The sequence below is a fragment of the Nannobrachium achirus genome (genome assembly GCF_963921795.1).
Source record: "Nannobrachium achirus genome assembly, chromosome: 3".
NCBI lineage: Eukaryota > Metazoa > Chordata > Actinopteri > Myctophiformes > Myctophidae > Nannobrachium > Nannobrachium achirus.
Genome location: NC_137812.1, coordinates 36,393,181 through 36,406,783, shown reverse-complemented (window position 1 = coordinate 36,406,783; position 13,603 = coordinate 36,393,181). Strand labels below are relative to the sequence as shown.

The 13,603-nt window shown below is 44.5% G+C and overlaps 1 protein-coding gene across 1 annotated transcript; it reads left to right on the top strand.

Annotated features, from left to right (window-relative positions):
- Window positions 1–11,993: 11,993 nt before the first annotated feature.
- Window positions 11,994–13,566, top strand: gpr78a (G protein-coupled receptor 78a; the record flags this gene model as incomplete). The annotated part of the gene is made up of 3 exons (XM_080722558.1): window positions 11,994–12,673; window positions 12,870–12,983; window positions 13,335–13,566. The coding sequence occupies 3 exons, from the start codon at window positions 11,994–11,996 to the stop codon at window positions 13,564–13,566; spliced, it is 1,026 nt and encodes a 341-aa protein (XP_080578684.1).
- Window positions 13,567–13,603: the final 37 nt, after the last annotated feature.

The window sequence follows — 13,603 nt, the reverse complement described above, 5'->3', positions numbered from 1 at the left end:
ATTGTCTGTAAAACCTGGAAAAGGGCAACGACTTCTCTTAGTTGGAGCCGAACTGGTCGATGTCTTGAAGGTCTCGTCTTGCAGATTGACTCTCAGTGATGCTTCGTGTCTTAGAGGTTGTTGCCTTTTATGTCGGCTGTGGTACTGGTGTTATCACAGTGATGTCACTGTGAGTCAGTCATCTCCATATATGGAGTCCTGATGTTAGTCATGCCCAAAGATAGAGTCTATGATGTCATGCTTGGATGTTTCAGTTCAAATATGGAGTTCCAGGAGTGGTCTATGATGTCAGACCTGGGTATGTCAGTTATTTCCATGTATGGAGTTCCAGGTGGGAGTCTATGATGTCAGACTTGGGTATGTTGATACATGGGGATGTCGCCCTAAAGAGCGAGGTTGCGCCAATTCTTGGCCATCTGGCCAGTGATGTATCTGGGACCAGTTACTCATATGTGGAGACCCCTTCATGATAGTTATGTTATGTCAAAACATGCCCATATATGGACATTACCAAATATGGACATTCCCATATATGTCCTTAATATTGATAACATAATATCCTTAATAATGTCCTTAATATTGACGATATAGGAATCTCCATATATGGGCATAAAATGTACGTAAGTAATGCCAAGCAGTGCCTTGGTGAGTTAGGGCCTTGGTTTGATGCCTGTGGATCTCCATATATGGGCATAAGGGGGTTGCCTGACTGCAAACGTCAGACTCTTCACACTCCGCCATGACTGTTTTCACGGACCAATCAGAGTCCACTAGCGACTCACGTGGGCAGAAGAGCACCAATCAGAGTCCACTAGGGACTCTCACGTGGGCAGAAGTGCTCTGAAGGGAGGGGGCTGGGGGGGCTGGGACCGGACCAGCCTACCTACCACGTGCCCCAAGTCTACAGCCCTGATTGGCCCATTCAATTCGCCCGCTCTTCGGGCGAGAAGAAATAACATATTTAATCTCCGGGGTCAGTCCACACTACACACCACCCACCAACAGGGGGTGGTAATGTGCGGACTGATTTTTCAGGCTAATAAGGGGGTACCCTTCTCATTTTCGGCCTGGGATTTATGACATCAGAAATCTCCATGTATGGGCATAAAAGGTTGTTTTCTTTTTCTGGGAATGACCATATATGGACTTTTTATTTTATTTTATTAATAATTATATGTATCCATATACATACAATATATGTTATGCCCATACATGGAGATCCCTATCTGAACCAGCCATGGTAATTGCCCTGCATATACGTGTCTCGTCTGCGTTGCGAACGTATCGAGTCTGCCTTAAAATGTTCTTAATATTGACAATATAGGAATCTCCATATATGGGCATAAAACGTAGGGCCTTGGTTTGATACCTGTGGATCTCCATATATGGGCATAAGGGGGTACCCTAACATTCTCATTTTCGGCCTCCATATTCTGTACAATGTCACGTGACATCCCTTTTATGCCCTGCATATATGAGTCATTCTGTACCACATCACTGTGATCAACTTTTGCTTTGCCATGCAATCAACTTCAGAGCAGTGATGTGGCACAGAGTGACAGTGAGTCACAGTGATGTGGTACAGAATGACTCATATATGGGCATAAAAGTGATGTCACGTGACTAATGCATGTCACACTGGGGGGTCCTTGAAATTGAAAAAAAGTTAAGAATCAATGCTTACTTAGCTGAACCAACCCATAGACTTCACATTTGTTGCAGTTGTGCCATTATAAGTGTTAGCGGCCAATAAGGCTCCATTCCTTTACAGAGCAATGCTCCGCTGTGATCTACCGTGATCTGGTTTGTGACATGCTGCACTGGACAGTGCACCTGAAAGGAGCACCGAGGGAAGAAGACCAGGTAGCGGTGAGGCACAAGGTCTACTCCTTCGGAGGCTCTACGTTCACCATACAAAACGTCCCCATCGGGTTCCCTCCTGGCGCTATGGCCACACAGCTGTGCTGATAGGAGATATCGTCTACATCTGCGGAAACATTTGCACGAACAAGCCGTACGTGTTATAGTTTACAGTTTACAGTTTAGGCATTTAGCAGACGCTTTTAATCCAAAGCGACTTACAATAAGCAGATAACATCACAATAATAAACAGGATAATATGTCAGTACATCATCAACAATATAACAAATGCAAATGGTTATGACGTCCGCCTGCAGTGCACCCACAGGTGGTTCAAGTCCAAGGTTTCTGGCACTGTTCGAAAGGTTCGGCCACTCGGCATGCGCCCTCGGGAAGGTCGTATATATCCACAGATACACCTGGACCTGGAGAAAATATTTTTTGGAGGTGCCAACTTGTGCCTTTTGCACTCATAACCAAATATTGCCTACTTGTGCGCCAGCAGAGCGCACAAGTAGGTGATGAGCTCTGTTTGTATGTGGGTATGTGGCTCAGCTGTCTGTGGGTATGTGATGACACTTGTTGGTTGTTGGTGACATCACAAAGAACGTTGCTCCCACATTGGCTAAAGGACCTGCCTTTGTACTGTCAGCCTCATACCCACCCACAGACAGCACTCATCACCCTACTTGTGCGCTCTGCTGGCGCAAGTCACAACCCAAATCTTGTATTGGGGTCTGTGACTCCAAAATATTTTCCCATGGGGGCCTGTGGCCAAAATACATCGATTTGAAGGTTCCTTGACATGAAAAGGTTTGAGTACCACTGGTCTATTGGTAAGATGCAGGTGTAAAATAAGACTCTCACTTACATCTGGTAGAAGAAGTGATGTCATATAGCATCACACACCCACCATCACAATGCTTTCAGTCTCTCACGCTGTAAACACGTGACTTGCTGCGAAGAGAGAGAGGGGGGAGAGAGAGAGATAGAGAGACACACAGAGGGAGAGAGCGAGAGAATGTGCAAGTGTCTCGACATGTGAATGTCTGTGTGAGTTAGCGTTGCCGTGCAGACCGTACAGATGCGTTGCTGCTTCAAAGAGCTATTTATACAGCCAGGCTCCCACGCTGTATAGACACACTCACACTGACATGGTTGCATTAACCACTTGAACCCCAGCATCCATATTCTCCTCTTATTGGCATACTGCCAAAAAAGATCAGATCTACAACCTCACAACGCGTCACATCTTGTGAGCTTGTAGATCTTGTGAGCTTGTAGATCTGCGACCATGGCTATGTCACCCTGACTCATGATGATATGCCCATACAGTATAGGCAAATATGGACATCTGGTTGTTTAGACTAGAGCCACAGATCTGACTGCTGTGCCCATATATGGTCATGTGCATATATGGGACCGATCCGACTTCAGCACAGGCATCAGCAATGAATGTGCATCATCTTTGCACACAAGAAGATGGTGGCTACGAGATGGAAGCCTCCACACACCTAACATTCCGTCAGTAGGATCTATCTATCTATCTATCTATCTATCTATCCGGAGGGGCTGGGTAAATGTACTGTACTGTTTCTTGTTTATTTTTATTTTTTATCTTGTTTGTGTAATGTATTGTTTCTACCCTGTGGGCCTTGAGCCTGTAATAAAGTTTATATATATCTATCTTGGTTTTTAGTTAGCCTTCGTGCGCGCAGTCATGTTGCCATACCTTAGCAACAGACAATTATTTTAAGAAGTATATTTAATTTTTTTCCCAGGTTTTTACGGTTTCCTGGGCTGGATATGGCAGCCTGGAATGGTTGTTAAAGTGCAGCTAAACTTGGCACGTTAGTAAACGTGCCACAATGAACAATAATGCATTGCACCTGTGCAGCTGAACTACGGAACCTGGGAATATACCATCTTGTCAAGATGGGGAGAATAAAAGTGTGAAGAATATAATTATACCTTGTTAAAGTGACCATTTTGTTACATTTTACATTTGTAGTTATTTCTGTGAATAGGTTCTGATTTTAGTCACTTCTTTGTTTCTCGTTTTTATTTCTTAGTTTGTTTTCTTAATGTTTTTCCATTTTAATGTAGCACTTTGAGATTTGCTTCAAATGTAAAGTGTGTTACAAATACATTTATTATCACTACAGTGCCCAAATTTGGAGATGACATCACAGACTGGCCTGGACACGGAACACCATATATGGGCATAAAAGAGTGCCAGCCAGACAGACGGATACAACGGGTATTGCACAACTGGACATCGATGGTGACTATTCTGCCCAACGGGCACCGGTCTGGCCGGGTTCTCCAACATTACTTCTGAGACTCCTACAATCCCTCATCGCACACCCCCGGGCACAGGACTAGTATAATATAAACGGTAAGACGGAATACAGTTCCCAGTGGATTCCTCTTGACTCGCGTCAGTGCAACCACACTTGCAATTTCCCAGAATTGCACCTTTCTAGTTTTTGAGCAGTGCTCCTGGAAGGAGCTAAGCTCCAACATCTGGCTTTGTCGTGGCCCCAAAAAATGTCGGGGCTCTGAAGCGTGGCCTACATCTGGCCTACATCTTGGCACAAAGCGCTCAAAGCTTGTTGTGCTCCCAGGGTCACATTGGCCAAGCTTTGAGTGACACTTAATGAAATTAACTCATAAATAGTAATACTAGTAAGACGCCTCAGGGCGACATGCGACCTCGCCCGTTGCGCCGTGTCTTGACCAGCTGGACAGTGATGTATATCGGACCAGTTACCCATATATGGAGCCCCCTGGTACCCATATGGAGATCCATGTACTGTATATGGAGATATGCTGTGAGAGCCCAAACATGCTTACTCAGTTATTGGTTATGTGAAAATCCTATGAGGTCTATGACTTCTGACATCATACATACAATCCCTTTTATGCCCATACATGGAGATCCCTGTCTGGAGAACCAGCCACACAGATATGGGCTGCCTTGGCCATCTGTCTTGGCCATATATGGATTCTGTTAGTGTGGTATGTGGCCGATGTGGCCTCCATATATGGGCATTCCCATATGAAGTCCTGTTAGATACTGTATGGGCTTAATAGTGATGACATCATGGATCATCTCCATGTATGGGCATAAAAGGGATTATGTTAGTGTGGTTCCCCTGACATCACAGTGAAGTCAGAGCGTGATGTAAGAGCAGCAAACCCATTCTGTTAGAGTGGTTCCCCTGACATCACAGTGATGTCACAGTGATGTGTCAGGGGAACCACAGTGTCAGGCGTTATAGACAGAGATACGTACAAGCTCTGACCGTTCACATACTAAACTGTGACCTACGGTCGCAATAATCTATGAGAATAGGCCTATATCAACATACTATATGTGCAGACTGTCAACAATGAATTTGAGACTGAGTCAACTGGCCTTCAACAGTGAATATCTTTATGAATATACTGTATGTATAGCCTACAGTCTATCAACAGTGAATATGTGAATTTCAATGACTGTACAGTCCATCAACAATGAATACATAAGTCTCACAACAATTATCCTTAACAAGAAGCATCTGTGAGGGTTCTGTAAAGTTCATCCCAGTAGTCCATGAGTCCAGCAGGAATCTCAAACACAAAACAAGACAGTTCTGCAGGGCCATGTTATGCTTGTCAGCTACATTTTACCCTTTAGTTTAACCACATGAGAAGCCCAGCATCCATTATCTGGGGGGGAACTCTTGCCAAAAATAGTACAAGCTAGATATTTGGTGTGTAGGCTGAAAAAGGTTTCACCAGAAAGCCAAGCCCTCTGCCGTTGGTTTCAATTACAAGTTCTTGTTAAGTTGCGAACAATGGATTACTGTAGCTAAATGGAACGGCAGATGGATGGACGTGGCATGCATGTTATATGCATGTACTGTATGTAATGTAATGGATGATTGGATGGAGGGGACGAAACAAAGGGTGATTTAAACGCAGTAACCTCGGCAGGACGACCAGAGGCAAACAGAAATAGAGGGGAAATAAAAAAGGAAAGCACTGTAAGTAATTGAGGTGAAACCTTCATGTTGTGTATCCAACCATGGTGCTGTATGCGTTACGTAATCGCACACACACATACGGTACACGCACGCACGCACGCAGGCAGGCAGGCAGGCAGGCACGCACGCACGCACGCACGCACGCACGCACGCACACACACACACACACACACACACATACACGGTTGTACAGCCAGTGGCTCTGGGGAAGCCGGACCCCATGGCCTGCTAACGGGACTTCTTAAGTGCTCCTGCCATCAGCAGTGCTGCTGCTTGCATAACGTGTTGTCAGTCCTGGGACACCATGGAGGGCACGTGAACACCCAGTTCCCCTCTGGATGCTGGATGGAGGGTGAACCATCTGAAACGGACAAGATTATATGGGTCGGTCCCTTCATTTTCTTTTTCATTTCCTACATTTAGTTTTTTAATTAATTGTTCAAAAAACATTCCCAAAAAGAAAAAGAAAAAAAAGATATCTCTAAGTAATTTCATGGATCGGCTTGTACATCTGCTTTCTTTCTGATTTGCTTTTGGGTTACAACTTAAGCTAAAAAGGTGTGGGCACTGGGCACCACTTTATTCCCCCCTCCCTCTCTCTCCATTACCAAAGGTGCACAAAGTATAGACTGCTGTGTTCAAAAGTGCAAATTACAAAGTACATTTTGGTTTGGATGTCAACGCTGTATTGAAATGTTGAAATTCCCCCCAAAATGAAGATAAAGGGGTGACTCATACACAATCAAACCGTTCCTTGAAATGCAGTATCATAAGTACCATATTTCGATTTTAAAAAAAGAAGAGAAAAATGAAAAAGAGAGTAGTATGTACTCAGTTACTGGCCACCACTGAATGTGAACAAAGCTTATGGGAAAAGCGGACGTATAAACACCATCTGTGGAATTTAAAACAACCACACTCAAAAGGGAAGAAAAGAGTCTTAGGGCAAAACATCCAATGCAAAAAACAGATGAGGAGGGAGACAATGCAAAAATTGTTTTAATGCCTTTACATATGCATATGTTTTACTACTTTCGTTTAGGCAAACAAGGCAAGCACACAAAAGGCTAAAGATCTTACAGACTGCTCGTATTCTGAAACATGTTTCGAGTTAAAAAATCTTCCTCGAAGGTGACACTTTACAAACAAATGTAAAGATATTTAAATGGGTTTTAAACGATTTTTGCATTGGTGTCCCACCTCATCTGTTCTCTTTGCATCGTGTTTGTGTGTGTGTGTGTGTGTGTGTGTGTGTGTGTGTGTGTGTGTGTGTGTGTGCGTGCGTGCGTGTGTGAATAAGTGTGAATATGTGTTAAACACATTATTACATTGCACTCATATAAACACTCAGTTGCCTTAGGGTCCGTTCTGTCAGTTCCCGTTGAAGTGAACTAGCAGAAGCGTTGCTGTCAGCCAGCTGGGCTGCTCAGCAGACATGCCGACCTGCCGATCAACCCAGCATCAAGACAGCCTGACAGGCAAACAGCCCAGCATCCCAGACATACTGCAGCTCCAGCCATGATGCAGTCAAGCTGCCAATCAGCAGCTCAACAGACACAAAAGCAGAGAGAGAGGAAGAGGACTCAAGATCAAGTTCAAGTTACTTTTATTGCCACACAACCAGGTTGGTGGCATTTAGTTTCTGTACAGAAATGTTTTTCAGCTCTGACAAATACAAAAGAACAAGACATAAATACATGAAGACATTTACACCATTTCCACTTCCAACAATAAAACAGAATCAAGAAAAACAAGACATACAGACATTTAGTTACGGTGATGGGGGAGAGGGAGTGGGGTACTGAGGGAGTTCAGAGTCCAAGAGATCAAGGTAATGGAAACATCTGAGTTCATGTTGCCCCTAAACTCTGGAATAATCTCCCATCCCACATTAATTGCACACCTCATTTTGATTAGGCACAGAAGTATAATGAGTTAAAAATATAGCAAATGGATGACACACACACAAAGAAAGAAGGCAAAAGTCGTGTTTCCTTTGTGGTCTATTGAATATTCAACACTCTGGACCAGGGGTCTTCAACAGGGGGTCCGGGACCCCTAGGCGGTCCTCAGAGTTACTACAGGGGGTCCTCCTAATCTTTGTGTGATAGAAACTTGTTTTCCTCCTTTTTATATAGTTGGGGGTGTGAGGGATATTTCGCGCTAATCAGTCTAAAAGTGCAAAATTTTGCACAGATGTAGCCCAGGCCTTGCTCTAATGATTTAGCTAGGGCGCCCGAGTAGGCGACCTTCAGTGTCGCCACAGCTCCACAAAACACCCACAAAACTCTGAAAAGTGATGACTAATCACTTTTCATCACTAAACCATCGTTTTCTGGGGCCACTTATTGTGCAAAACAAATGCTTGCAATGGATTCAGCATCATGACAAACCCCTAGTTAGACCCCTCACATCCTACTTAAATACCCAGAAAAAAGTGTTTTTCTGGGTATTTTCCTCCTGTATTGAAAGTCGATGGGAGCCCAACTTGATTTGGCCACTGTGACGACCCCGAATGTCGCAGACTCGGGCGCCCTAGCTAAATCATTAGAGCATGCCCTGGGCTTCATCTGTACAAAATTTGGCGCTTTTAGACTAATTAGCACGAAATGACCATGTCATCTCCCTAACACCCCCGACTAATAGGCCTATTAACCACTTGAACTCTGAGAACTTTAGCCAAAAATAGGTGAGCTTGTAGATCGACTATTTTTGGGCAAGAGGTTTGGAGTAAAGGGGAAAAAAGAGCACACTAAGTACAGTGTGAAAGGTCAAGTTTAGTGTATTGACGGTTCAAGTGGTTACATATCTGATATCACAAATTGACATGAATCCAAATACACTGATGACAAACGATGAAACTATATGGAATCTATGAACAGGTTGTGGGGGTCCCTGCTTCATCTTTCTCTCAGCTAAGGGGTCCTTGGCCTGAAAACGTTGAAGACCCCTGCTCTGGACAAAACAACAATGCAACAGACAACGAACGATACAACATAAAAATGTCAAAATAAACAGTTTTAAACAAGTGGTGATAATTCCATAGAAAGGAGGCGTGGGGCCAGGGATGAGGCACATGGAGGATGACAAACTCAAGGGACATACGGTAGCAAAGCTCACCGAAGGAGTGAGTCATGTTCAAACCTGGGGGATGGTCAGTCCAAGACTGAATTTAACTAAGACCCATTTGAATTGGTCTCAGCCATGATTTTAAGGTCAGCTTTAAACTTTAATGTGGAACTTTAGAACTTTCAGAGATGTTGGTAGAGCATTTTAAATCTAATAGGCCCCACTTCTTCTCTACTGCTTTTAGCTCAGTCTCAGGTTAATCATTGATTGTTCTAATCTATCTTAATATCCCCTTCAATGTTTTAATGAGTTGTTTTTGTTCAGTTTCACTTCTTCGTTGCCACTCTGTTTTCCGATTATAAGAACTGACGGCATTAGTTATGCAGAATGTCACTCTGAATCACCTAGAGGCTTGGAATGTAAAGCAGAAAATGCAATCCATAGCCTTCATAACACCTCATATCAGGTCACAATCAAGTATGTCTCTGCTGTCTGGCCAAGAGCTAACTCCAAAATGTGAATTTTTCAGAAAATGTAAAAACATCCAGCTCAAGTGGAGTTAAGGAGGCTTTGGCCTAAGCGCTTTTTACTAAGCCTGCTTTTCATTGGTTCAATATTTGTTACAGACGTAAAGGGTGTTCAAAATAGCACAGATTTATGAAGAAGGAAAAAAGGGCTAAAGTTGGGAGGTTTTGGTCGAATCGCTTTTTACTATTTTTCATGGTTCAATGTTTTTTGAACCAACACACAGACGTAAAGGGTGTTCAATAGCACTGATTTATGGAAAACTGGAGTTAGCTGGTTTCGGCCGGACAGCAACATTAACAATATGTTATTTGGGGGAAAATGCAAGAAAATAAATGAGAAGATACAGCACAGTAAATGATTATCAGAGTGACTAAACGTGGACTACACCGTGATAATGACTTTGTTTCCAGGTACACTCTGTGTTACCTCTGTGTTAATTTAACTGCACAAATATAAATGTTTCCACTCTCAGAGATCAACACTTTGATTGTTGGGGTGAGCAGAAGGATAAGGGAGGACAAAGCAGACTAAGACCACTCAGTTAAATGAACACTGAGGAATTTACTGTGCTGATCATAGTTGTTTGATCGGCGTTTCATTCTCTCACAGCATGGTCGTCCCCTTCATTTTCCCTGCATCTTTAGCTTGTACGTCTGCAATTTGTCGACATTGGATCCAGTTCTTTTTTCTCTCCGCCATTTCCTCAAAAGTGACATTTTTGGACATACTGTACAAGGTTTCCAGGCAGCGACGATATTGAATATGATGTAGAACATCATTAGATGGTGGTGAGAAGAGATGAACCCAAATCAGTGTTGGAAGGAACCGAGGTTCAAAGAGTTTTGAAAAGCTCCAGAGATGCGGTGTTGCTATGGCGATGGTGATTCTCTCTCTCTCTCTCTCTCGCCGCATCACCTGATGGTTGGGGGCTTCATGGGGTGGGGGAGGAAGGTTGGGGGTGGTGGGGTGAGGAGGGGGGCTTAAACCAAATCTGTCACTCTGATCAGCACTTTTCTGGGACACTGCAGGCTTCCCATGGAGGAGATTGGAAAACCAACATAACAGAGAGGAATTCTCTCTCTCCATACCCCCCCTCACACACATGTTACGTTCATTATAATAATAACTAGTAAGACGCCTCAGGGTGACACGCCCTAAAGGGCGAGGTCGTGCCACAGTGATGTGGACATTAGGGATCTCCATATATGGGCATAAAAGGGATTTGTTCCCCTGGCATCACAGGGATCTCTATATCTCCATATATGGGCATAAAAGGGATTTGTTCCCCCTGGCATCACAGGGATCTCTCTAACAGGGCATCATTAATATTGATGACATCAGGGAACTCCATATATGTGCATAAAAGGGATTGTGTTAGTGTGACATCACTGTGAAGTCAGAGCGGGATGTCAGAGCAGCAAAACCATCCTGTTAGAGCAGTTCCCCTAACATCACAGTGACATCAGAGCATGATGTCAGAGCGACAAACCCATAGACCGTAAAAATGTGTACACGTCTACACGTTCGGACGGACACGGACAAGCTGTGGCGTTTCTCATAGTAAACTGCGACCTTCGGTCGCAATAATAATAATAATTATTATTATTATGTTGTTATACAGTAGGCCTATATTGTTTTGTTAGCACATCTTGAGAAACATGTCTTTCGCTTCTTTTACCTTTAAGAGTCAGTGACAACCCCTCTTGAGTCTTGATCTCTCTCACACACACAGGTCACACGCACGCACGCACGCACGCGCACACACACACACACACACACACACACATGCACCTGTGCCTTAAATGCATAATGTTGTTTGATTGGCTATATAGGTCTATATTGAAAATTGTTATGCTACAAAATATCTTCATTCATTGCATCTTGGATGGACTCAGACGATGCTGACAAAGACCATGTTTGGAATAGCCTATATAGGTGCAAATGTTATGATATGCTCTCTTCCACATGATGAACTCGTACTGCTGGCCTCATGTTGCCTGATTGTTCCTCATAAAGTCACATGAGCCAGCTATGGAACGCACGTGCCGTATGTATGCTGCACGGCATAGTACAACACGAGGAGAGGGGCTGCCTGTAGTGCGCATGACCGCTAGAGTAAATGCAGAGTGCTGGAGTACAGTACGAGAACTCCCTATTTCCACACAGCTCGTTAGGAGTACAATAGCAGTCTAATGCGGGAGAAGAGAAAAGTATAATATAGGCCTACCTATGGATAATTACTCGCAGATAATATAATCTAAATATGATGGGAGTCTAAATAGCCCTTGATACAAGTTAGGCTACTTTGCGCAACAAGAAGAGCATGGTTTTCCATTTCAGCACTGGACAGCTCTCTTCATTCTCCTGCTGAAAGCCAAGTTGGGTGTTCTGAGTGACAGCTGAAGGGGGGAATGACAACTCGTTGCCTCTTCTGGTACCTTTCCCGTGGTGACCATGGCGGAATCTCCCCATCATCAACTTTGTTAGCTGCCTCTGATTCGAGAGATGAGCGTACCCGAAATCCTGCTGGAAGTATTCATCGTGGTGGTCGCCGTTGTGTCGTTGTTGTCAAACGTGTCAGTGCTGCTATGTTTCACCCAGAGCGCCGAGATCCGATCCCACGTGCCCGGAGTTTTTGTCCTGAACCTCTCTTTCTCCAACATCCTTCTCACCGTCATAAACATGCCGGCCACTTTCCTTGGGCTCGCCAAAGGCGAGAGTCCCTTCGGGGATGTTTTGTGTCGGACAGTGAGTTTCGCAGAGACCTTCCTCACCACCAACGCCATGCTGAGCATGGCCGCGCTCAGCATAGACAGGTGGATAGCGATGGTCTTTCCCTTGAGCTATAGCAGCAAGATGCGCTACAGGGACGCGTTCCTCATGGTGGGATACACTCTGCTACACTCCCTAACCTTTTCCCTGGCGGAGACTCTGATGGCATGGGGAGGCTACAGCCACACGTATGCCTCGTGCACCGTTCACCTGGACGGAGGAGGCGCGAGTGGCAGCGACAGGTGGAACTTTGCCGTGTTCACGCTGATGTTGCACTCGACGAGCTTCGCGCTCTGCCTCCTCATCATGTGCGTCGCTTACCTGAAAGTGTTGAGAGTGGCTAGGTTCCACTGCAAGAGTCTAGATGTCATTACGGTGCAGACACTGCTGTTGCTGGTCGACATACACCCAAGGTACGGTATGCTGGACAGCGCCTGTCTTTGTGTCTTGTCAAGTCTAGTCTTTGTTAAAATTAATATGCCACATTTGCTTTGATCAACACAAATTAACCCCCCTCTTTCTCTCTCTCTCTCTCTCTCTCTCTCTCTCTCTCTCTCTCTCTCTCTCTCTCTCTCTCTCTCTCTCTCTCTCCCTCCCTCTCTCTCTCAGTGTGAAAGAGAGATGCTTAGTGGAACAGAAGAAGAGGAGGCAGCGCGCCACGAAGAAAGTTTGCTTCTTCATCGGCTCCTTCATCCTTTGCTTTTCACCCTACGTTCTAACAAGGTAACTATTTGGCGCCTGTATTATCATCATGTATGACAGCCACACATTATTCATTCCTGCCCTACACTTTGCATGGGTGACTTAATTTCCCCCTTGGGATAATAAAGGTATCTATCTATCTATCTATCTATCTATCTATCTATCTATCTATCTATCTATCTATCTATGCGGGGCCAGTTGTGCAGTGGGGGGTGCACATATAGCCTACGTAATATATGAATTTAGTAGGTATAAAAGGACCCCAATTTAAACAAGCCATATAGAGCTTTCTTGTGGTTTAAATCAATCAATCAACCAACCAACCAACCAACCAACCAACCAAATGACTGATATGACTTCTTTATTCCACAGGTTGGTGGAGCTGCTGCCGCACGTGCGCATCCACCGCTACTGGGGAACTGCGACCAAATGTGTGTTCTACGCGAAGGCCGCCAGTGACCCGTTCGTCTACTCTCTGCTCAGACAGCCCTACTGGAATGTCCTCACAGGCGTCACCAACCGCATTCTGCGGAGAGATTCGTGTTCCAGCACGAGTACCTTTGACACCACGGACGACAACAACGGCATTGCCAGAATAGCCTGATGCATAAATGAGCATGCAGGAGGAGTGAAACATATAT